Consider the following 23866-nt stretch of genomic DNA (forward strand, 5'->3'; position numbering starts at 1 on the left):
AATTTCCACTACAGGTTTTCCAGAATGACTTAACAGAGGACCACAGCAGTTAGCAGTTTGACATTATTTATTCAAAATGAAACTTGGAGACACAACAGTCGAGAGCTGTCTGTTGGGAGCTCAGTGACACTGAGAGCGCTGCGTCAGAAGAACCTGCTACCTCTTCAAAATGATGCTGGAGTTAGGGATCTGCTATTTATGTCCATATTATTTTGGTTATTTAGACAGCTATTCAGCACCTGTTAGAGCAGGACAACTTCCACTTTCATTGTTCTCATTATTACATGAAGTAGGTCAATGCCAGTCGCCTGTTTCTGTGGAGATTTGTGCTGCAGCTAGTGGAGGAGGATTCACCAGGTCGATGGTCTGTCCCTCCCGGAGCTTCAGAACTGCCTGCTTCAGAATCCACCTGCAGGGAGGGACAAACACAGGTCAGGAGTGCTCACAAGCACTGACAATGCTAAACTGACAAATCGACATTATCTTTGACCTTCAAAAGTTTAAAGCAGAAGGTGGATTGGAGGAATTGAGTCTGTCAGATTTCCACATATCCTTAATTCGTCAGAAAATATATAATAAAGTGTTCCCAGATAAAACAATCAAACAGTTAGTGGATTCATTTCCTTTTGTGTCATACCACCTGAGGTTTAGTCCTGCCTAATTTGTATGGAGGTATACAGTACCTCAATCTGTTCCCATTGGTTGTTGAGGAATCCAACTCACCACCACTGTCCCATTGTACACCCCTTACACGGGGTGTACAATGGGACAGTGGGACCTCTGAAAAGGTGGAGACCTCCACAACTTTCTTGTGTTTTGTTGCTCCCGTCACAACTTGTTTCGAACATGTTGCTGTCATCAAACTCACAACAAGAATATATTTACAAAAATCCATGAAGCTGATGAGGTCCGTTAAATATATTGTAAAAAACAAATGGGATGCAAATACTCCGTGTATAGCAGGTCGTGTCTAGTGTGTGCAACCAGTATAGAGCATGGTGTGCACTGGAATACAGATTTTATTAATTTGATCTACTTTACATATATTATCTTTGAACTGTTGAACTATTGAGTAAAGGGCAGAAAGGATTAGCAAATGATCACATTATTCCTATTTATGTTTTCCATGTTTTCGTATCTGAATCAGGTGTGGTACATAGAGCACAGCCTTACTTGAATTAAAGTCTATATGTCTCATCACTCATTTGCATGATGTAAACCAATAATGCACGAAGCTCATATGAGTTGCAACATCTTTAGGGTCACATTTAAGTCCCAGCCAACAGCGTTGTTAGTGACGTCGTCTCCTAACTTCAACATTGTAGAGCGGCTCCTGTATATGAGCAGCTCACAGAACTGGACCAGAACCAGCTCTCCTTTCACAGAACTGCAGTTGATTCATTGTGGTGTTCATCTTTTTAACAACCTTTTCTGAGCCAAGTTGGCTCCATGTTGGTGTTGGTGACATGTTGATGAGACGATGTAGTTCACTGAGCTTTAACACACAACTACATGAGGTTTGACTTTAATTACAACAAACTGACACTTTATTGGACCTGGAAATTAGAAGATAGATTATTGACAGACAACATATGTGTGATTCATGACACAATTTAAATAGGATCAATAAATTACTTGTGTCTCTCCACTATACAAGGTTTTTATGAAAAAAGCTATCATTGGATAACTAGAGGGGGCGTGGTGATGGCTCTCTATTGGTCAGCTGACATAGGCTGGAGCCAGCACTGATCACCGTTTCTCTGGTCAGCTCTGCTATAGCTCCACATCTACCATGAACCTCACATGTAAGAGAAGGAATATGATCTGTATTAGTCTCGGCCTCACTGCCCAGCAGGATGCTAACATAACTGCTTTGTATGGAGTTAGCAAGCTAACTGCTAGGTGCTAATCAGAATTACACACAACTGCCATGGAAATTAATTTGTGCAGTTTCTTTCTCACATGAAGCTATACATTTATCTCACATATCTATAAAGTACATTTACACACAGCAGCAAGACACACATACAAGTTAGGATCCAGTAGCAAAATGGGCTCATATAATAACAGCACCAACACTTGGTGACCTAGCAACAAACGCAACATGAAAACAGTAACTGCCATGAAACCCACTGACATGAGGTCACAAACAGCTGGCCTCGTACCAAGCCCTCGTTGATAATGCAGTCCGTAGTGTAATGGATACATGGAGTTACCAGAGCAGGTCTTGGGTACAATGCACACACACATTTCAATGGTTTTCAAGTCGTTTTGGGGACATTTCTGTTACATTTCCATCAAAAATAAAGTGAATCCAAAGGTCTGGATATCCTTAGATAGTGGGAATAGATGAAAACTTTTGTGTTTGCATTGGCTGCATTTTATTTCAGTTCAATTCAAACTTTAAGACAGACTCATGGTTCAAATAAAAAACAAGACATTCCATAGAATAAATTACATTAGATATCACGATAAAAGATCTTGCTTTGCTTGTACCTTCCATATCTATATTTATCAACGGGATAGCACACAGGCAGGCGGGCAGGACTGTCACCTCGGCCTAACACAAGGCAGTGCTGTGTTACATAGTAATGTAGATATGTTACCCGAGGCAGTTCAGTAACAGTGTTTTCTGTAGGAGACAATACCTCCTTTTGGTGTGGATTTACTTACACGTACAATAAACTTACATGATACACTAAAGGAAGGGAAAACCCAAAAATGATAAGGCCTCATTAAGAATGTCAGCATCAGCTTTTATATGTCGTTGATATTGTGAAGGCCTCGCTCTAACCCTTCTATGTTTTTACCTCTCTGTAGCCCTCAAGCATCTTCCAGGCCGTCAGCTGGTTGACTGCACCTTGAGAGGGTGGAGCTAAGGAATTAAATAGGGCGGCCATCTTAAAGGCTTGCTCTCTTTGTTCTGGCAGCTATAGTCATTTCAGTTTGTTTTGAGTTTGTTTCTTTAATTTAACACTCACACACACATTCGCTCTACACCACTGACACTTACATTCACATAGTTTAGGTTGTTATGTTTAGTTGGATAAATGTTTTGCTGCATTACACTGGCGTGTGGACTCTTCTCCTTTTGTTGCGAGCCTTTGAGCCAGGTTCGTAACAATATTCAAATGAAAACGCTGTCACAATCATTTACATAGCACATTCCATAATTATCACCATTTCCACCCCACTCACCTGTTGGTATCAGGATCTCTAATGGACGAAGTGTAAAGATAACCTCCAGTTTTTGACCCAGTCACAGGGATCTTTATCTGCAACACAATGCAAACAGTGTAACAGTGTTGAAACAGTCAGGTGAAAGTTCCCATCAAAGGCTTTCCACACCACAGTACCTGTGCCCTTTGTGGATCTATGCAGTTGTATCTGTCAGTGAGATGGATGTTGTAGACTCTTAAAGGTGGGGCCCCAAGGCTTTCCATGGCAATTGGGCATTCTTCTAACTTCAGCAGAGCCAATCTGTGGTAGTCTGACTGAGTGAATGTCTCTAAATGGACAGCAAACAGAGAAGTACAAAAACAGTGGATGATAAATGAAGAGGATCAGTAAAATATTACTAGTAAGTAATAAGCAAATGTGCTGAAATGGTGAAGTGAAAGCAGTTAAAACTTCAGTTGAGGAGTGAAAGATGAGCACAGCTGAATAGTTTGTTGACATGCAGCTGTTGTTGCAAAGTCGATTACAGTATAAGCTCTGGAAGAAACTGGACTGTCATTTGAAGAGCAAACAAGGCTAGACACAGGCTATCATTCTTTGTAAGTGGTACTGCCAAATAGCATAGCTAGCTCAGCATTGCTTTCCACCTTCCTCCTGCTTGCCTCTCAGCTGTGTCCCATTAAAGATGATAATATCAGCTTCACAATATGAGTGAAAGGATGAATCTTTGAAAAATGTCCATGAATGTCAAAATATCTTAGCTTTCAATTTGTCCTACTTCATGCACTGAGCTGCATGGACTCCACAAGTTAGTGTAAAACCTGGTGACTCATGTTATCCCAGCATGATCTGACAGTGTTCACAAAGCTTCTTGTGATGTCACAGTCTGCTGGGCTTCCTCAGTCTTCAAGTGTCCCAGTTAATGTTGAATGGAGTTGAGGTCAGGTGACTGTGGCACACCCACCCTATTTTCATGACACACACACACGCACACACTCACTCTGCTGCAGATAGTACATGGTGCCGATCCCTCCGCCGGTGAACACAGTGGTAAAGATGGCGAGCTGCTGAAGTTGACTGGTGGACACCCTCATCTTTTCTCACTGAGGAAACATAAAAGGGGGTTGGAGGTTGGAGGACAGAGGATGTTGTTCACTGATTGTAAAGCCCATTGAGGCAATTTTGGGCTATAAACATGTTTGTTTTGATATGATTTTAAAAAGCCATTATCAATACTTGAATGCTTTTGCTGAGACACTGCTACACTAAAAAACGGGAAATTGCTGGAAACAAGACATGAAGCAAGGTACAAGGTAAATGTATTGTCATTTTTGAAACAAGTGTTTAAAAAACAAAACAATGTTTAAAGTCATTGAGTCCTGCTACATTAATTTTTTGATGGAGTGTTGAGGAGTCTCACAGCCTGAGGACTGAAGCTGCTCTGTAGTCTGATGGTACGTCAGCAGATACTTCTGTACGCACATACATTGAGTTACCAGAATTTATCTTTCTGCAAAACACAACATGAATGAACACTACCAGAATGCACTGCATGGCTTCCTACATAGACAGTGAAGAAAAGGTGTGTCACCAGGTAAGTTTTATGTTTGACAGAACATTGAGAGATCTAACCACTTTTACCTACTCCAATACCTGTCCTTATAATTTCCTGGCTACTGATTTATGGCTCTGAGTAGGGCTGCCCGATAAATCGAATTTTCATTGTCACCGCCATACGAACATGTGCAATAAACTCATTGCAAAGAGGAAGAGGGGTCTGACTTTTAACCCTCTGGCCTTCTTCGTTTTTACTACCCTCTCAGCTTGTTCGTGGCCAAAAATGGCCACCAACAGATTGAGTCTGTAATTTTGAGGATTTTGTATGTTTTTTGATGCTTTTTCTGCATAAAATGTTTAATTAATATCAGTTCTTGTCATAAGTACAAAAAATTTATTCATTTTTAAATTTTTTAACCCCTCAAATGCCAATTTGTTTGCACAATGCGCTTGTTGGAAAACTACCACAAAAATGATTACTGCCTATCTTCTCAGTGCTACCGGTTTATCTTGTATTATCAATAACACAGTCTGAGATATGTAACTGATTAACAACAACATTGATTATTATGCATTGTTATTTTTGTGCAGGGAAGGCAAAGTAGAAAAAACTCCCTCTCAGCTTGTTCGTGGCCAAAAGTGTCCACCTCCTGTTTACATTTTCAAAATGCTATAAAACTAATATATATATTGAAAAAATTCCAATTTTTTTTACCAGTTTTTTAAATTTGCATCAGTCCTTGTCATGAAAACTAAAATTTCATTCAAATTCAGAATTTTAACCCTTTAAATGCCTATTAGATAACATAATGCTGATGATTTGTAAGGGAGAATAGCATTAAATCAGCATGTTTTTACAAAATAATACATGCTACCTAAATTATTCTTTAACCATCATTGCAGCTTAATGTGTGTCAATAATAAGCAGTATCAATGATTTTTATGCTTCATTAGTTTTTTGTGCAGTGACAGAAAAACATAAAAACTCCCTCTCAGCTTGTTCGTGGCCAAAAGTGTCCACCTCATGTTTACATTTCTAAAATGCTATAAAACTAATACATATATAAAAAAAATTCCACTTTTTTCCCCAGTTTTTTAAATTTGCATCAGTCCTGGTCATGAAAACTAAAATTCCATTTAAATTCAGAATTTTAACCCTTTAAATGCCTATAAGATAACATAATGCTGATGATTTGTAAGGGAGAATAGCATTAAATCAGCATGTTTTTGCAAAATAATACATGCTACCTAAATTATTCTTTAACCAGCATTGCGCTTAATGTGTGTCAATAATAAGCAGTATCAATGATTTTTATGCTTCATTAGTTTTTTGTGCAGTGACAGAAAAACATAAAAACTCCCTCTTAGCTTGTTCGTGGCCAAAAGTGTCCACCTCCTGTTTACATTTCTAAAATGCTATAAAACTAATACATATATAAAAAAAATTCCACTTTTTTTTCCCAGTTTTTTAAATTTGCATCAGTCCTGGTCATGAAAACTAAAATTTCATTTAAATTCAGAATTTTAACCCTTTAAATGCCTATAAGATAACATAATGCTGATGATTTATAAGGGAGAATAGCATTAAATCACCATGTTTTTGCAAAATAATACATGCTACCTGTATTATTCTTTAACCATCATTGCAGCTAAATGGTTGTCAATAATAAGCAGTATCAATGATTTTTATGCTTCATTAGTTTTTTGTGCAGTGGCAAAAAAAAACATAAAAACTCCCTCTTAGCTTATGCATGGCCAAAAGTGTCCACCTCCTGTTTGCTTACAAAATGCTATATACAAACACTATATACTGAAAATATTTGCTCCTCTTTTTCAAATTTGACATCAGTCCTGATCATGAAATCCAAAATTTTAATCAATTCCAGAATTAACTGGGTCGTTTTCCCATGTAAATCTCCATGCTCCAGGCATAGGAGGTTGCCACATCACAGGTGAACCAGATTTTAATGCCATACTGTGCAGGCTTGTTGGGGATATATTGTAGATGTCAGTGGTGTGCATGGGGGGGTGGGCAGTGGCCTAATTGTTGGAAAATGCCCACTAAAGTGCCCTCTTGGGTGCCAAAATGCTTGCTAAAGTGCCCTCTTGGGAGCCAAAACGCGCGCTGAAGCACCATCTTGGGAGCCAAAACGCGCGCTGAAGCGCCCTCTTGGGAGCCAAAAAGTGCGTTAAAGTGCCCTCTTGATTGGCAAAACACAACAAACTGCCCCCTTGGCTGGTTAAAACATGATAAACTGCCCTCTTGGGTGACAAAATCAGGCACTAAAGTGCCCTCCTCGGAGCCAAAACGCGTGCTACTGTGCCCTCTTCAGTCGCAAGAACTTGCTGTATGTGCCCTTTTTTGCTTTTCGCCCCTGCCTTTCAAAAGGTCTGTGCACGCAACTGGTCGAAGTCCACAATGACCTATGAATGCAACATGCTGCTCGTCAACACACACACATCAACCCCTGGATAAGAGGGGGAGGCAAGCAACCCACTTTTCCCACAGGATGCGAAATGCAGCGAGTTTATCATTCCTGAAGCGTCCTGGGTGGGAGAGCCTGTCATCAAAGCAGATGTTAGCGCTGATCTGAGTGAAGCTGTAGAGGGGCATCGTGGCACAAAACGTGGCCCGTCCTGTCTTGGCATCCCACATGCCACGTGTTGCTTCATGTCTTGAGCGGTAGACGCCAGCCAGAATCAGAATCCCAATGTAGACTCTCATCTCCACTTCATCCACATTCTTCCAATCCTCACACCTTCGCCTCCCATGCAGGTTTGTGTTGGTGCACAGCAGCTGAATGATCTCCTCTGTAATAAAATGGTCAAAGGCAGACCTCAGGTTGCTGATATGGGCAACTGCATACAGGGTGGGCCCTGGGGTGAAACCAGTGGATACTGGATTGTGGTGCAGGGTCTCTTCAGCAGTGGGAAACCACATTATTTTCCCATGACGAGACATCCACTCACCCGCCAGCCCCTCTGTCTCTGCCATCAGCTGATCGGCCTCCATCGCTGTGTCTGTACCGTCCTCTTCCCCTGAGGAAGAGGAATCAGGCACTGGCTGGAAGTCGTCATCAGTGGTGTTGCTGTCATCCTCTGAGGAAGGTGTCCCATCATCTTCAGGAGAGGACGTGTCCTCATCTTGGGTAGAAGATTTCTCCTCCTCAACCGCAGAGGATTTCTCTCCATCTTTACTCTCTGAGCCAATCACATACTCAAGTGCTTCAGTCAGGGCATATGACCTTCTTGCCATCTTGCAGATAAAGCAGGATCTGGGAGCTGATAGGCTCACTTATAGCATTAGTACTGACTGCACCTGCAAAAACTCCAGGACAGATTTATAAACAGTGTCAGACTTTGTTTTTGTTTCCCCAGAAGCCAGAGGTCAAGATGACCTGTGATCCTTTTTTTGGAGAGCAGCTATTTGAGAATGTAAAGGCTATTGTGTAGTTGTGTGTGGCATTTTTTATGAAAAGATCAAAGTTACAGGTGTTTTCAACCTGTGCATCACAGCCAGGTTTGCCTTGGAAACTCAAAGCTCCATAACCTGTACCAAGAGTAATTCACCAAAACTTGTATGGTATGATACACTGTAATTTATGTCACTTTATCTTGCTAATACTATTTTTTTTTTTTCATGCACAAACACACATCATTACCTGACATCCTTAGGATCACACCTATGTCAAAATTGTGTCATTCATTTGCTCCATTGGAGTGCAGGAAGCCATCATACGCCCCTAGTGGAAACTAAGAATATTAACTGAAATTGCTCCCTTGCCCAAAAATGGACAAATGACACAATCTGGTAAAAAACATTAAAAACTACAATTTTCAAGTGTTGAGTTTAGAATGAAAGCCATTTTACCTAAATTATATGATTTTATACTGTAAATCACAAGGAATTAAAAAATGTGGTTTTCATGGGTTTCAATTGGCCAAAAGTGTCCACGATAGAGCCATAAGGTACAATTGTAGATACACAGTATAATATTGACATATTTAAAGAGCAGGTTTTGAAAACTGAAAGATCAGCCAAAAATCCAGACCCTTGGGAAATATCATTCCATATGCATTAACGCAGCTAAAATGATCAACAAAAAGTAAGTGTGGTGGACACAAATGGCCAGCATAGAGTCCAGAGGGTTAATAAAAATAAAAAAAAAACAGTCGTGTTTTTTTCTTCTGAAAACATCATTGCCTGCCTATTGACATTGACTGATACAATGCCCTCTGGTGGAGAGAACATGTACAACTTAAGTTTTATACCAATATAGGTGTTACTGAAGGCATTTAATGGTAAAAATATTATTAATAAATATTCGAATATATTCGAATATTAACATTAATAAACAAACAAACTTCGAATATGATTTTTGGCCAAAAGTCAAAGCCCTAGCGCAGCCTCAGTTTAGTGTGGTCGTTGGAGCTCCGGTCGGCACACCTGCAGCTCATCTACCTGCAATCAACGCACCTTTATAATCCAGGCAAGACCCCGCCAGATCGTTGAATCAGTTTTTGTGAGAAAACGCCAGCCTCACCTGAACTAACTCTGGTGTTAAACATCTTCTGCTAAAACCTGTTTCCCTGTCTCATCTCAGACCACCAGTCCTGAGCCTGGACCCAGTCTGCCTGCCAGCACTGCTAATCTCGAGCCCTGGAGCCTGAATGCCACCTCCACTCTCTGACGCCTCAGAACACCTGCTATGCCGACCACAACCTGTTTTGTGCTATGGTCAATAAATTCACTTGTGTTTAAACATCAACTCTAGTCTGCAATTGAGTTCTGGTCCCCGGTCCTGACAAGCAGAGAGCCGCTCCAGCCCAGACACTCAGCTTTGTACTGCAGTGAACCTAAAACAAAGCCCACCTAAAAAAATCTATATTACATCAAGTGTACATTGTATAGAGAAAATTCACACTGCCTTACATCGCTGTCAGACTGCCATTTCTTTTGGCACTACATTTTCTCATCCGTAGAACCTCCTTATCCCTGTGCATTAGCGCAACTGCGCCTCGCACTGTATTTCCCCGCTCGCAGATTACCTGTTAATGCATTATGCTAATTTTTTTTAGGTGGGCCTTGTTTAAGTGGTTAAAATTCCATTGTTCCCTTTGATCATTACAGCTGTTACGGTAATTTTGGTTGTAGGTATTAGTTAATTATTAATCAGAGTTACAAATGGACAGTTTGGTACCTTTTTCTGAGACAAATGCAGTGGTGGAAAAAAGTTTTCGGACACCCTTAAAATTTTACACAATCTCAAATATTATCATGAAATATTTGTGGAAAAATCTTTTTTGTGTTTCAAAAGGTGCAGCTGCATTAGACAGACACAAACAAATACAAATTATATTTTTACTGTTTATTATTTACAAGAAAAACTAACAAAACTAAATTCTTGACAGTTTTAATATGTCAGTTCCTCAACATTGTCGGTATCAAAGTCAACAAATAACAGAGAATGTGTTTAAAACTGGACAAAAAATAAATAAACCATCACATTATCAAATTAATATTTAGTAGCCCTGCCATTAGCACGCAGTAGAGCTCTAATCCTGGCTGGCATGTTCCCTAGAGCCTTTCACACTGTTGAGGGGTAATCTTGTCCCATTCTTCTTGAATTAGTGCTTTTAATTCATCTAAACTCTTCGGTTTACACTTTGAAACGGACCTTTTGATAATCCACCACAGATTTTCAATGGGGCTCATGTCCGGGGATTGAGCTGGCCAGTCTAAGACCTGGATACTGTGCTCCTGCAGCCAAGTTCTACTGGTCCTGGATGCGTGGCAAGGGGCATCATCTTGTTGAAATATCCAGTTTTGACCTCGACGGAACAGTGCACGTGCAGATGGGAGCATGTGGGTTTCGAGAATGGCACAATACTTGGCAGAGTTCAGTGTGCCATCACAGACAGTGAGATGACCAGCACCAGCAGCACTCATGCATCCCCAAACCATGATACTGCCCCCACCATGCTTGACATTAAATACTGTACATGCTTGAGATAATGCTTCGCCTGGCCTTCTGCGTATCCTCACATCCCCACAGAATCTTCTTCCAATTCCTGGCTGTCCAGTTCTTGTGTGCTTGGGCCCAACGACGCCGGGCTAACCTTTGTCTCTCATTGATCAGGGGCTTCTTGACAGCCTTGTAGGACCTTAAGCCATGATCTAAAAGTCGGCCACGTACAGTGCGGGTGGAACACTGGACACCGGTTTGGTTTGACCACTGCTGCTGAAGCTCCTGTGATGTTTTCCCTGCACATGCGATTCAGGAAGCGGTCATTTCTTGCTGAAGAAACCCTTGGACGCCCAGATCTTGGTCTGTCTTCCAAGCTGTTGGTTTGTCTGTATTTCTGCAGAGTGTTTAAAAATTACCCAATACTCAAAATTTTTTATGTATTTTTATGGAACCAATCAATTTTAAGTTTCCAATGGCTTTTTAGGATTTGTTTAGTATTTTAGTTGTGACTATACTGAAAGAAATTGCACTTGAAGACCTAAAAGTGATTCTTAATCCAATATTTCACAAATGCGTTCGGTGTCCGAAAACTTTTTTCCACCACTGTGTAATGAATTGGCTATCTTTTCTCTTCTTCAAGGGCAGTGCTCCAGATGTGATCTAATGTTAACTGGATCTTATTATTTATCATAATTAAAAAGTATCCCTGATAATCATTAATTATGATAATTGATAACCAAATTGAACCCAAAACTCCCTATTAATGTTGCATGAACCACTACACAATATTTTCCTAAACCTGAAAAATGTTGTCAATCATTACATCGAATAGCATGGGACTACACACACTGCTCTGTAGGGTTCCATTTCTACAACATTTTCAATGGAATATTCTATACACACTTTTAACTGATATACTTCTGCCAAACAGTAAACCTGAAGCCTAGTTGTACAACTTTCCATTTACGCCTAACTGTTTAGGGTGACTAGAAGCCCTGTTTTTAGTGGGCTTTCCCTGGCTGGAGTTGGCCATGTTTAATTCTGCTTTAAAAACAGACCAAGAAGTGAAATGTATTCTAAGAGGTAAGAAGGACCGGTCAGCAGCAGAGTCCATAGTTAACATGTCAAACGGGTTGTGCTTGTTTTGGCCAACAGTGGGGGCTGCTCGCAATCGCCCCTTCCTCCACCTATTGCTCACAACTTGCTCATGCTACTTTAAGAGAAAACAGCTGCCAGAAACCAGACAGAATTAAACTGTCAACATTAATCCACAACATCACCACATTTGTCTTTTTAAGACAGTAAGACTGGAAATGAGGACTGATCAGGGAGTAAAGTAAGATAAAGGTCATCAAGATAGTCAAGAAAGAGGCGCTAAGGTAAAAATATGATTATGATCATCATAAATGAATTATGGGAGTCTTTCACGTTTTTCTAAGTAAAGATCAGAGAGGAAGAAGGAAGAGTTGTACTAGAGTTCTAAAATACAGTACGTCATCACAGTGTGCCTGTTAGTGCTGGAATGTAACAGAGTACTGAGTGTGTGTGTGTGTGTGTGTGTGTGTGTGTGAAAATATATATATACATATATATATATATATATATATATATATATATATATATATATATATATATACACACACATATATATATACATATATATATATATATATATATATATATATAGATATATATATATACATATTAGGGCTGTCAAAGTCAACACATTAATAACTCGTTAACGCAACATCCTCTTAACGCCGTTGATTTTTTTAACGTGTGATTAACGCTCGGTATTAAAAAAAAAAGAAAAGCGCATTGTTTGAATAACGGCCGTCGGTGACACCTGCAGTCTTGATCCAGAGGGTGGCAGAAGAATAAGAAAGGGAATCAGAAGAAGAAGAAGCAGGGTTGGCGGTTCGGGAAAAACACGGTGGACTGAAAAGCGAAAGTGAAAGTAAATGGAGAAAGGACTTATGAACGGCAAATTCACTTTCAAAACATGGCCAGATGGTTCGGTCCATAGGACAAAAGTTATCTGCACTTACTGTTGACATGAAATGAGTTACCACTGAAGTATGTCGAGTATCAAATATCATTTGCAAGCCAAACACACGTCAGATGCAGAGAGCCCCTCTCCCCCCCCGCCAAAAGCAGACATCACCATGTTTTGATCCCATTTAGGGTGAGGGGATATTTTTTTGAGCCTTCTATTTTCCTGCATGATTTAAAGTGTTGAATAAACATTTTCATAAAGCTAGCATATTTGCCCTTTCTTATGTTGTTTAAAGTATTAAGAACATGAAAAAAATACATTAAAGGAGAACTTCGGTCGATTTAAACATGCCGCTTCATTGCTCAAGCTACCCTTGACTTGCCAGTACCGAAGATGCGAACACATTTGGTCCAACCATTACAGAGCTCTGAACGGAGATTTAGCATTGACAGCTAACAGCATGGGGGCAGAACTTTACACTGTGTTTTAACCGTCTTAACATGCTCCACATCTCACACCAGAAGTTATGCAACATCAGCAGACACCTTACAACACAGCACTGTAGCATGTATGACTCAAAATTAATAAAAAAGTGGTTAAAACAGTGTGTTTGTGCAAGGAGCTACTTACCTGTTTGTTGACATCGGCGTCTTCCGGTAGCTAGACCAAACTAGTCAATCCGTCGAGCGTGCGCTTACTCCCTCACTGGCGGAGACGGAAACGTATTCCAGCATTTTCGTGTTTCTGTTCATGATGTACATGTCCATGTTACAGCCTGTCATGAGCCATGAGCCTTGCAATAGCCTGTTAAGCCTGTTAAGTGCACACTCGATGGATATACTAGTTTGGTCTAGCTACCGGAACACACGGATGTCGACAAACAGGTATATATTTCCTGCCAGTCTGGCCAGCAGAACCACCTCTAGCTCAACGCCGGGAAGACCGAAGAGCTGGTGGTGGATTTCCGCAGGCACAGACAACCCTGCACTCAGGTGAACATCCAGAGAACTGACATTGAGAGGGTGACATCTTACCTTACAAGTACCTGGGAGTTCACCTGAACAATAAGCTCTAGATGGCCAGATCACACTGCAGCAATTTATAAGAAAGGTCAGAGCAGACTCCATCTGCTGAGGAAGCTCAGGTCCTTTGGAGTAGGGGTGTTCCAACAAGGGTACTTCACGATTCGATTCGATTTCGATTTCGATCATGGGAGCGTCGATACTTCGATTATAACGATTGACGATTCGATTCGATTATTGGTGCCACGATTCTTCGATTATTGTGATTTTTAATGCTTTTTTTCCACACGAGATTGATTTTGTCTTAATCTGTGGCTACATTTGTAAATAAATAGCCTATCAATTAACTCAGTTCCTCTAAAACTACACTCATTAAGTAAATACCAAGGTTTCTTGAACAGTTGACTTGTATTTTTCAAAGACACAAAATATTTTATTTTATGACTATGTAAACATTTGCACTTTGACCTACTGAACTTAGAGCAGGGAAAGCTCCACTTTCACGAGAGCCCCCTCTATTGACTGAAAACACTAAAAACAGCAAATCGCGTAGGTCTTGTCAGTCGTGTTGTTTGCTCGCTCATAAAATCCGAAGTGCTTCCACAAGGTTGCAGTGAACCCCCATGGCGAGAGAATCAGCCGCTCTTTGGGGGCTGCTAAAGCTGTTGCCATTTTGCAAAGGAACTAACATTAATGCTCCGTTTGTTGTGGTCCCACTCACTAAACAGTCCGGGCGGTGTGCGCTAAGGTTCCGGTTAAGTGTTTTTTGTTCCGGTCTTGCGGCAAAGCATCAACGTTAATTAATTGATGCCAAATCATCACGTGACGGATCGCGATGCATCACCACATCGATGAATCGCACCCACCTCTACTTTGGAGTGCAGGGGGCACTCCTGTCTTCCTTCCACGACTCTGTGGTGACATCAGCCATTTTCTATGGAGTAGTCTGCTGGAGCAGCAGCATCTCAGCAGCAGACAGGAGGAGACTTGGTAAATTTATCAAGAAGGCCAGCAGGTGGTGGGAGAGAGCAGGATGATGGACAAGCTGTCATCACTTGCACCCCAAGTGTGTGAAGGGGAAGGGAAGGGAAATGAGCCCTTTGCACCAGATATCAGGAAAACATTCTGACTGGAATACAATACTGAACAACTTCAACACTGCACCCTGCATCTCTGGGGTGCTGCATTTGAGTATTTCGTTTTTAATGCGGTTTGGACCACAAGCTTTCTTCAGCTGGAGAGATTTTGTCTAGGGCTGCAGCTATCGAATATTTTTAGAATCTAGTATTCTATCGATTATCCTATTGATTAATCGAGTAATCTAATAAAAAATGTTGCATTATTAAACAACAATACCAAGTAGGGCTGGGACGACGCGTCAACGCAGTGGACATAATCGACGACATAAATTCGTCACAGAGCGAACCACTGCTGGAATAAAGACGAACCGCCATGTAATTCACACAGAAAGCTGCGCTGCCTCTCCTAAAGAGACGGGACGGTACACATCATGATGATGACGTTGGGGTGTTTCCCAGGTGTCCCCCCTGTTAATCTAAACCCGCGGACCGTTTATAATGTGTAGTGATTGAGTACCCGGCCCCCTAAACATCCTGGAAGGTGAAAGAGCTATGTTTTTTGCGCTAAATTACATCATTACATAATCGCCATCAGTAAACAGGTCGCTGCGTGACTCTGTCACTTGCGGGGACGGAGGCTGTTTTCTGGGGGAAAGTTCATTGAAGTTTCGGTCAGGGGGGCTGACCATCGCGGTGATTTCTATCAACAAAACCACTTGAATGTGTTAAAGGTTATTGCCGGTGACAGATGCTGTTTTTCAGGCAGAAATGTGACGAAGAGTTGGTAGGACAGGCAGGAGGACAGGCGCTGCTCCGTCTACAACTGCAGTATTTTTTTCCTCATATAAGTTACCAACCACAGTTACAGTTACTACGTTTTGTTTGGTCATGTAACGTTAAATTAATCATTAGATTAGTCGTCTAATCAGAAAAATAATCACTAGATTAACTGTTTGAAAAATAATCGTTTGGGACAGCTCTAATACCAAGTAATGCATAACGAAAATGACAGGCCTGTTAAATAGACCAAGCAATTGGCTTTTAATCCTGAAAAAAAAACATACAGGTATTTATTCCAACACCAGGAGTAAAGGTGTGTGTTTATGTGTGCATGCGTGCGTGAGGGAGAGAGAGAGACAAGATGAGTGAGTGTGCATGGATTAAAGCAAAAAAAATATCTCTTGACTGAATGTTTTTTCAAGCTGTAGCCAAGTCATATTCCCAATTTGTAATTCGTGAAACATGTTACAGGGCACGTTGACACGTGCTAAAAAAATAAGATAAGATTTACAGCCTCACCCCACACCATGTTCTCTAATGCAGACATCAAGTTTAAATATTTGACCAAAAGTGTTTTGCAGGAGGATGACCTGAACAGCTGTTCTATTCACACTTAAAATGTTTTTTGTCTTTTTAATGTAATTTTCAATCTATGAAATCAAACTGTGCCTTTTTTTTGCCAAGCTTCTCTCAAGTGTCAAAATAGTTGAGATCCATTTACTCCTGTCTAATATAAATACCAGTATGTACACACACACAGAGATCGTGTCAGAAAAGTTGAGATTCACAGTGATGTTGCTGGGTACTAGTGATGTGTCTTCTGTGTCAAGGCTTCGAAGCGTGTACCGAGTAATCCAGGAAGATATTTGTGAAGCGCGTATCGAGGCTTGTGTCACATTTTGTGTAGTTTCTGTTTTTTCTTTGCGATCTAATTGAGTGTCATTTGACTTTACGATGGAACCTGCGAGAAAGAGAAGATTTTCCCCTGTGTGGGAACACTTTGAGCTGATCTCCCATAATAAGGTATGCACATAGTAATTACTAGCGTAATATAAATATGGCAACACAGCATATCCCTTGTTCTGATTTCTTTCTTCTAATGTCTGGTATTTTAAAAGGTGAACTGTCTGTTGTGTGCCAAAGAACTTGGTTACAACAACAACACCTCATCTATGCTGAGGCATTACAGGGCCTTGCATGAGAATAAGGAGACCAACCAAGCTGGACCAAGCTCAGGTAAGCCATTTTATGATGCAATGATAAGACAGCATACAAACATACAATTACAACATTAATATATTTTAAATGTGACTAATTGAGGACATCTGTAACTGACTACTGCATTTTTTGTCATCAGGAGGAAAGAGTGATGTTGATGAGGCCTTGGTCAGCATGGTAATTCAGGATTCCCAGCCCTTCACTATTGTGGAGGACAAAGGGTTCAGAAAGCTTGTGAAAGCTTTGAATCCTACCTATGTTCTCCCCACAAGGCAGGTGTGTATGTGAGCACATGAAGCATTTTTCCCCATTTCCTAATATTTGCCATTCCAAGAATGTTCTCCTCTTTTCTTTAGGCTTTGAAAGCTATGGTGGAGGACAGGTATAAGGAATCCAAGGACAAAGCCAAAGTCCTTGTGTCCCAGGCATCTGCAGTCAGCCTGACTTCAGATATGTGGACCTCAATAAACACCAATGCCTATCTGGCTGTGACATGCCATTTTGTAGATGCAAGCACCTCATTACAATCCGTTGTTTTAGGGGTGCTGCATTTCCCTGAGGCCCATACTGCCGAGAATTTGGCTAGGGTGAAAGCTTCACTTTTGGCAGAGTGGGGAATCACCCACAAAGTCACTTGCCTTGTGACGGATGGTGCAGCAAATATGGGTGCTTGTGCCAAGGAGCTCCGTTTGCGTCACACAATTTGTGTGGCGCATATGTTAAATCTATTGATTAAAAAGGCTCTTTGACAAAACACTGTGCTGTCTGACATCAGGGCAAGAGTGAGAAAGATGGTGGGCTATTTCAAGAGCAGCACCACTGCAAAGGTGGGTTCCTTTATTTCATTGCAATATTCTAAATGACTCTGTTTTGTTTAAGTTGCTGCTGCAGTAGTGACACATTAATCACTTTTTGTTGGCTAAATTTATAGGAGAGGCTCACACAGGTTCAGGAGCAGATGGGCCAGCCATCCCTCAAGCTAATTCAAGAGGTGGACACACGCTGGAATATCACATATCATATGCTCCAGCGTGTTTACGAACTAAGGGAACTGTAGGAGCAGCTCTGGCAGGTCTATGCACGGACATTATCCCACTGACAACGGAACAGAACGACATCATTGCAGAAGCTCTCGAAGTGCTGTCTCCCTTCAACGATGCCACAGTGGAGCTGTCAGAGGAGAAGCGGGTGTCGGGATCAAAAGTAATTCCCCTGTTAACCATGCTACATCACGCACTGGAGGAGGAGGACGTGGGAATTGCCCAAACTCCTGAGGGCACTGCAATGGCAGAGAGTCTGAGGAGGCAATTAAAAGAATAGCTGTTCACACTGCAATCAATGAGCATAATGTCACTGATGACACTGCTCGGTCCTAGATTTAAGAAGATTGGCTTCTTTAGCCCCAACAAAGCTGCAGAAGCAGAAAAAAGGCTCACTCTCAAATGTGCAGCTGTGATCCGAAACAGTGCGTCCTCCTCCTCCTCATCCTCATCACAACCGCACACATCTGAAGCTTCTCAGCCTGTGACTCAAGGTAATTGATACATTCTAATTGTGTTATTGATGGCCTATTTAGTCACTTACAGCCTGTTTCTCTATCTTAGGTAGCAAGCTGTGGCGTCGGTTGGATGCCAAGGTTATGCAGACGAGGACCACAAACGTCACAACTGATGCTACAGTAAAGGTCCAAAAATACCTTGGTGAACCCAACATCGGAAGAGTGGAGAACCCACTTGAATACTGGGAACGGCAGAAACAAGTTTATCCGAACTTGTACAAACTCGCTGTTGCGTTTCTGTGTACTCCTGTGTACAGCTTCGTCTGTGCCCTGTGAAAGGGTATTTTCCAAAGCAGGCGAAATCCTCTCAAAAAAAAGAAACCGCCTGAAGCCCAGCACAGTGGAAAAGTTGCTGTTTTTAAATAAAAATGAATAAAATATCCCCATTGTATGAGTTGCATTTTGTCCCTAGTAACACAAGCACACTCACATCACAACCCTCTCCCCAACTTGTTTCAACTTTCCCCTCTGTCCCTGCCATCATTCTATCAGAAAAACAGACACAATTAATATATTATTTGTTTATTGGCATAATCATTTAAGCACAATTCAAGTCAAAGCTTCATGCACCAAAGCCATGGTGTCATTATCGTAACTCTGTCTGTCTTTGCATTTATTGTCCACTTGATGGCACAGTAGAGCAAATGAAGCACCATGAAGCTTCGGCCCAAGCTTTGTGCAAGGAGCTACATACCTGTTTGTTGACAGCAGATGTCAACAAACAGGTAAGTAGCTCCTTGATAAAACACACTGATTTAACTACTTTTTTATTCATTTTGAGTCATAAATGCTACAGTGCTGTGTTGTAAGCAGAGATGGACAGAGTACTCGACCCCAGTACTTGAGGAAGAGTACAAATACTACTGGTCAAAATTAGAGATGCACCGATCAGGATTTTTGGGGCCGACCACCGATCACCGATCACCGATCACCAAAAGCAGTATCTGCCAGTCCCGATATTGCCGATCACCGATCACAGTGTCAAATCCATAAATTATTCTATATTGTTGTCTTGTGTAACTTTCATATATTTAATTAATGATTCTTCTTACACAACATTGACATTGTATTATTAAGTATAAAAATTAGGAGATGAGAAAGTATCATGAATTGACCACCGTTTTATTGCAGGCTGAGGCAATGTGCAATATTTCACACTCTAGAGACTCTTAGAGACAACTTGGACTCAGCTTACATAGAGTAACTGTAGCTTACTAGTGGGAATGCATGCAGTCAGGGTGGGAATTTTGTCATTTTAGGGGCAAGTCCATTTGGCCTTCAGTTTTTTTTTCAGGGGCACCAAGGCCACATGACAGGGCACAAAGGCCACTGAGTAAAATGTGTTGATTTACCTTTCAGACTGATACCATAACATCCTAATTTATAATAAGACATGGATTATGTATTAAAACATTTCTTTAATACCAAAATCAAGTTAAAGTTACATTGGAAAGTAGTTTTTGTTAAGTAGGGTTAGGGTGAGGTGATTTTTGTGACACCACACTTAATATTAGTGTTATTGAATATTTCTCCCAATAGAAATTCCCCAAAATTATGGCAAAGCACATTTTTTCCAAACAAAAAATTGTAGAATAACCAGCAGGAGACCACTGATGTGTGGAGTGATTTTGGTGACACTACACTCTGAATAATAATGAAGTTATTGAATTTTTTGTAGTTTCTCTTTTCGGTGTTGCACTTTGTAGACGGTCCCTGCGCCCTCGTCTCACAGCTGGCTGACCATACAGACCAGAGTTAATGTCCAGACGCTCGTTTGGATGAAAATACGGTTGTAGCTCGTTGTCTACCTCACTACGGTAGAAAAGAGCTGTCGTTTGTGTTTTAACAAGGTTTCACTTATACGTTATTGATCCGGAAAGTTCGAATCTGTGAATATATTTCCAACTTTACCGGACTAAGTTATGTATCATGTCAAAACTGGCTGCGCTCGCTCGCTGTGCTGTAAGTTTCGTTCTTCTGTTTTGAGACGCTGCTGCTGTTTGAGAGACTTTCATGTGAGATCATCGTGATGATGAGACTCCATCTGCGCGAACCACGGACTCACTTAAGTTACTGTGAGTGACTACTGTGCGCTCAGGTGGCTGTAATTTAAGGCAAGCTTGCTACGCTGACCGGGCCAGGGGCACAGAGGCCACTGTGGCCGTACGATGAGTTTTTTTTCCAGCTGCATCAAGGCCAAAGTGCGGGGCAACAGCGGCCATGGCCACCGTGAATCGGTGCATCTCTAGTCAAAATGTACTCCGTTACAAGTAAAAGTAGCTCAGTCGACATGTTACTCGAGTAAGAGTAAAAAAGTACTTGCTTTTAAAGGTACTTAAGTATCCAAAAGTACATGCTTTTAAATTTACTTTAAGTAAAAGTAAGAGTAAGAGTAAATGTCTTATTTTTCACATCAATGAATTACTATTATTTTTTCTAAATGAATTTAAGGACCTTTTAACTCTTGTTTCTGAGAATGAACTCTTTGAAACCACCTGCACTGATGTGCTTGCTTTTAGAACCACAATGTTACATAAAGCCTGCAGAAACACTTATAAAAACAAATACAATGAATGGGATCACAGGAGGACAGCACAGTGATGTTGATAGGTTTTCAATGTAGTGAGTCCCCGGGACCCACAGGTGGTGAGTTGAGTGGGTACCTGGGTATCTTTGGTACTGGCAAGTCAAGGGTAGCTTGAGCAATGAAGCCGCATGTTTAAATCGACCGAAGTTCTCCTTTAAGTGTCATTTATCATCACCCCCCGACCCAAAATTGTTTTAAAAAAACACCACCACAACCACCAACACTTTTGAAAAGCTTGCTACACCTCGGATTTCAACAATTAAAAATACGAACTTCATAGTAATTAAACCCACGTTTCCACTGCTCAATGCTGTGCTCATTCGTGTCATTTAGGGGACGTGCTGTAATGAAATAAATAAAACATAATCCGGTGGTGGTGATGAAAACTACATTGAATGGCAGCCGCCATTTTGTTATGCCCAAACGGCGTCTGCGCATACATCGCGCTTCCAACGAGATCCCGTTTTTTCTCGAGTAAGCAGGAAAAGGAGAACGCAAAAATGCCACCAAAGAAAAAGATAAAACCTATTGCAGGTCAGCAGACTATTTGAATTTTAGTAATTTATTTTGGTGCTATTTATGTTGCTACAACAATGCTGTTTGATTTGAATGTCATATGTCATGCCACTGTCACAGTTGTTTTGCAATAAACTTTTCAGATTTAGAATTTTATTTGTTTAATTTCAGATACATTTTGAACATACATGAATATATCCGTTTATTATAACCATATCATACCACCATCAAAGGACTTTAACACTCAATAAAATTTAAGAAAGATATAATATATAATTAAGAAAGATATAATATGTAAGAAAGAAATACATTTTTTTAACTGGGGAGTCGGGACCCATTGAATATCCCAGGGACCCACTCATCTCACCACCTGTGCGTCCCGGGGACTCACTACATTGAAAACCTATCAACATCACTGGATTCATACACTCCTACCAGACACAAATACAAGAAAGGGACATTATACTTAGTCCTGAAATGATTCTGAAATATATCAAAACTTTGCTTGCTGCATTGTGTTTGCCATATAAATTCATTGGAAAGTGTTAAACCATTACATTAAAGGTATGTTGAAATAGGAAGTGAAGAGGAAATGGCGACATGGGGTGTCTGTGAAAAAGAGGAAGTGTTACACTCAAGGCTCTGTCTGTCATTCTGTCTCTGATGATCATTTTTGACTTAGTATTAACTTTGCAAAGTTAAAGGAGGTGTAAGGTGTAACCATGGTGTATGGAAGTTTAGAGATCTAATGAAAATCAGTAAAGAAACAGTGTTGAGCTGAGGTCATGAGAAAGTGTTAAAGAACTGGTCAGGTCAACGTGAGGCCAAAAGGATGTGTCGAAATCTGATCACGCTTTGGGCACCGGCACTGACCTTGACCAAGGCGTGTTGGATCATTATGAAATCGTCAGCCTTCATCAATGGACTATTAGTCATTGAACGGAGAGATGGTGGGAAAATGTCCTAATAAGGACATAAAACTGTGCCACCGTCCAAAGCAAGAGAGAAGCGTTATGTAATCTTAATCAAGGGGTTATCAACCAGTGAATGGAGAGATGCTGAAAACATGTCCTAATAAGGACACAAAACCAAGCCAGTGTCCGAAGCAAGAGTGTATATAACCTGAGGAGCACGGACTAAAGTTCGTTCTTCCACTCGCTCAAGCCTTGAAGAAACACCTGAGACGGAGAATGTGAGCAGCCTTAACATCGCAGAAAGGACTTCAAGAAATCTTCAGCAGAAACAGACCAAGGAATTAAGAGCACAACGGATTAACCATTTTTGCCAACATGCTGTGGATTACAATTTGGATATTGGAGTACTTTTGTTCACTCTGCTGGAGTGAAGTTTGGACTTTGAGGAAGTTACGAGACCTCGGCCAGCGTTGTAATTTGCCTCAGGGACTTGGACTTTCAGCAGGAAGGGAAAGGCAAGCCATGGAAAGACCTGACCCTCTCCATCTCACCTAAATTTAAGTATTTCTAACCAGTCCTCAGCTCTTTAAGATTAATTTGTTAGTTACAGTATTGTGATCTATCAATAACGATTTTTGACAATGATTAATAGTAATTGAAGTAAGTATTGCGCTGTATGCTTTGCCCTTGCTAAAATCTATGCAATAAAACCTACATAATGTAGTTAAAGTTGTGGACATTGATTTTACGTCTCTCTTTTTAAAAAAAATGTTATTTATTTTTTTTGGCCTTTTATGGCTTTATTGACAGTACAGCTGAAGATATGACAGGAAACAGGGAGAGAGAGAGGGGGAGTGACACGCTGCAGAGACTCAGCACATGGGACGCGCCCTCTACCAACTGAGCTAAATGGCGCCCTGATTTTATGTCTCTTTGATTGGAAGTAAAAGTCAGGTGTTAAGTGTGCATAATATCTTAAAGGTTCTTAAAAGTTACTCTAGCCTACCAAATTGAAACAATCCCTTAGGGTTTACCAAAAGCCCTTAAAATCCAACCTAGCACCATACCAAGTGCCAAGATCATTTAGAGGAGAGCTGCCATAACGGGCGTGGCTGGTGGCCGTATCTGACTCAAGGGCTATTCATGTCAGGTGCCAAACCAGAGGAAGCAGGGTAGACGTTCGGATACAGGCAGTTAGAAGCTAGGCGAGTCTCCTCACCACCAGCTTAAGCAATCCCTATTGAAATTGCCAGTTTTAAGCAACCTCTTGTAGGTTTAGGGATCTAACCCTAACAGAGAGCTGGTCGAGTACCTCCTGGACAGGGGTAAGACTCGGGATCTAACACAAGTTTTACTCTTTCAAATAATCAACCATCTACAGAACTTTTCAGTACGCTATTTTTCTACTTCTTCTTCTTTTCTTCATCATCATTATCATTAATTATTATTATTATTATTAATAATAACATTGTTTAAAGTGAGCCTCTTATCGT

The 23866-nt window shown here is 40.9% G+C and overlaps 1 protein-coding gene across 1 annotated transcript in view; it reads right to left on the reverse strand.

Annotated features, from left to right (window-relative positions):
- Positions 1-49: 49 nt before the first annotated feature.
- Positions 50-23866, reverse strand: part of coa1 (cytochrome C oxidase assembly factor 1) — a 55737-nt gene continuing 31920 nt past the window's right edge. Inside the window, exons 2-5 of the mRNA XM_030403368.1 lie at positions 4178-4280; positions 3357-3508; positions 3199-3275; positions 50-409 (exon numbers count right to left, since the gene is read on the reverse strand). Of these exons, the coding sequence (XP_030259228.1) occupies positions 295-409; positions 3199-3275; positions 3357-3508; positions 4178-4271 (438 nt within the window). The 5' untranslated portion in view covers positions 4272-4280 and the 3' untranslated portion in view covers positions 50-294. The remainder of the gene's footprint in view (positions 410-3198; positions 3276-3356; positions 3509-4177; positions 4281-23866) is intronic.

Source organism: Sparus aurata, chromosome 21 (genome assembly GCF_900880675.1).
Source record: "Sparus aurata chromosome 21, fSpaAur1.1, whole genome shotgun sequence".
NCBI classification, from domain to species: domain Eukaryota; kingdom Metazoa; phylum Chordata; class Actinopteri; order Spariformes; family Sparidae; genus Sparus; species Sparus aurata.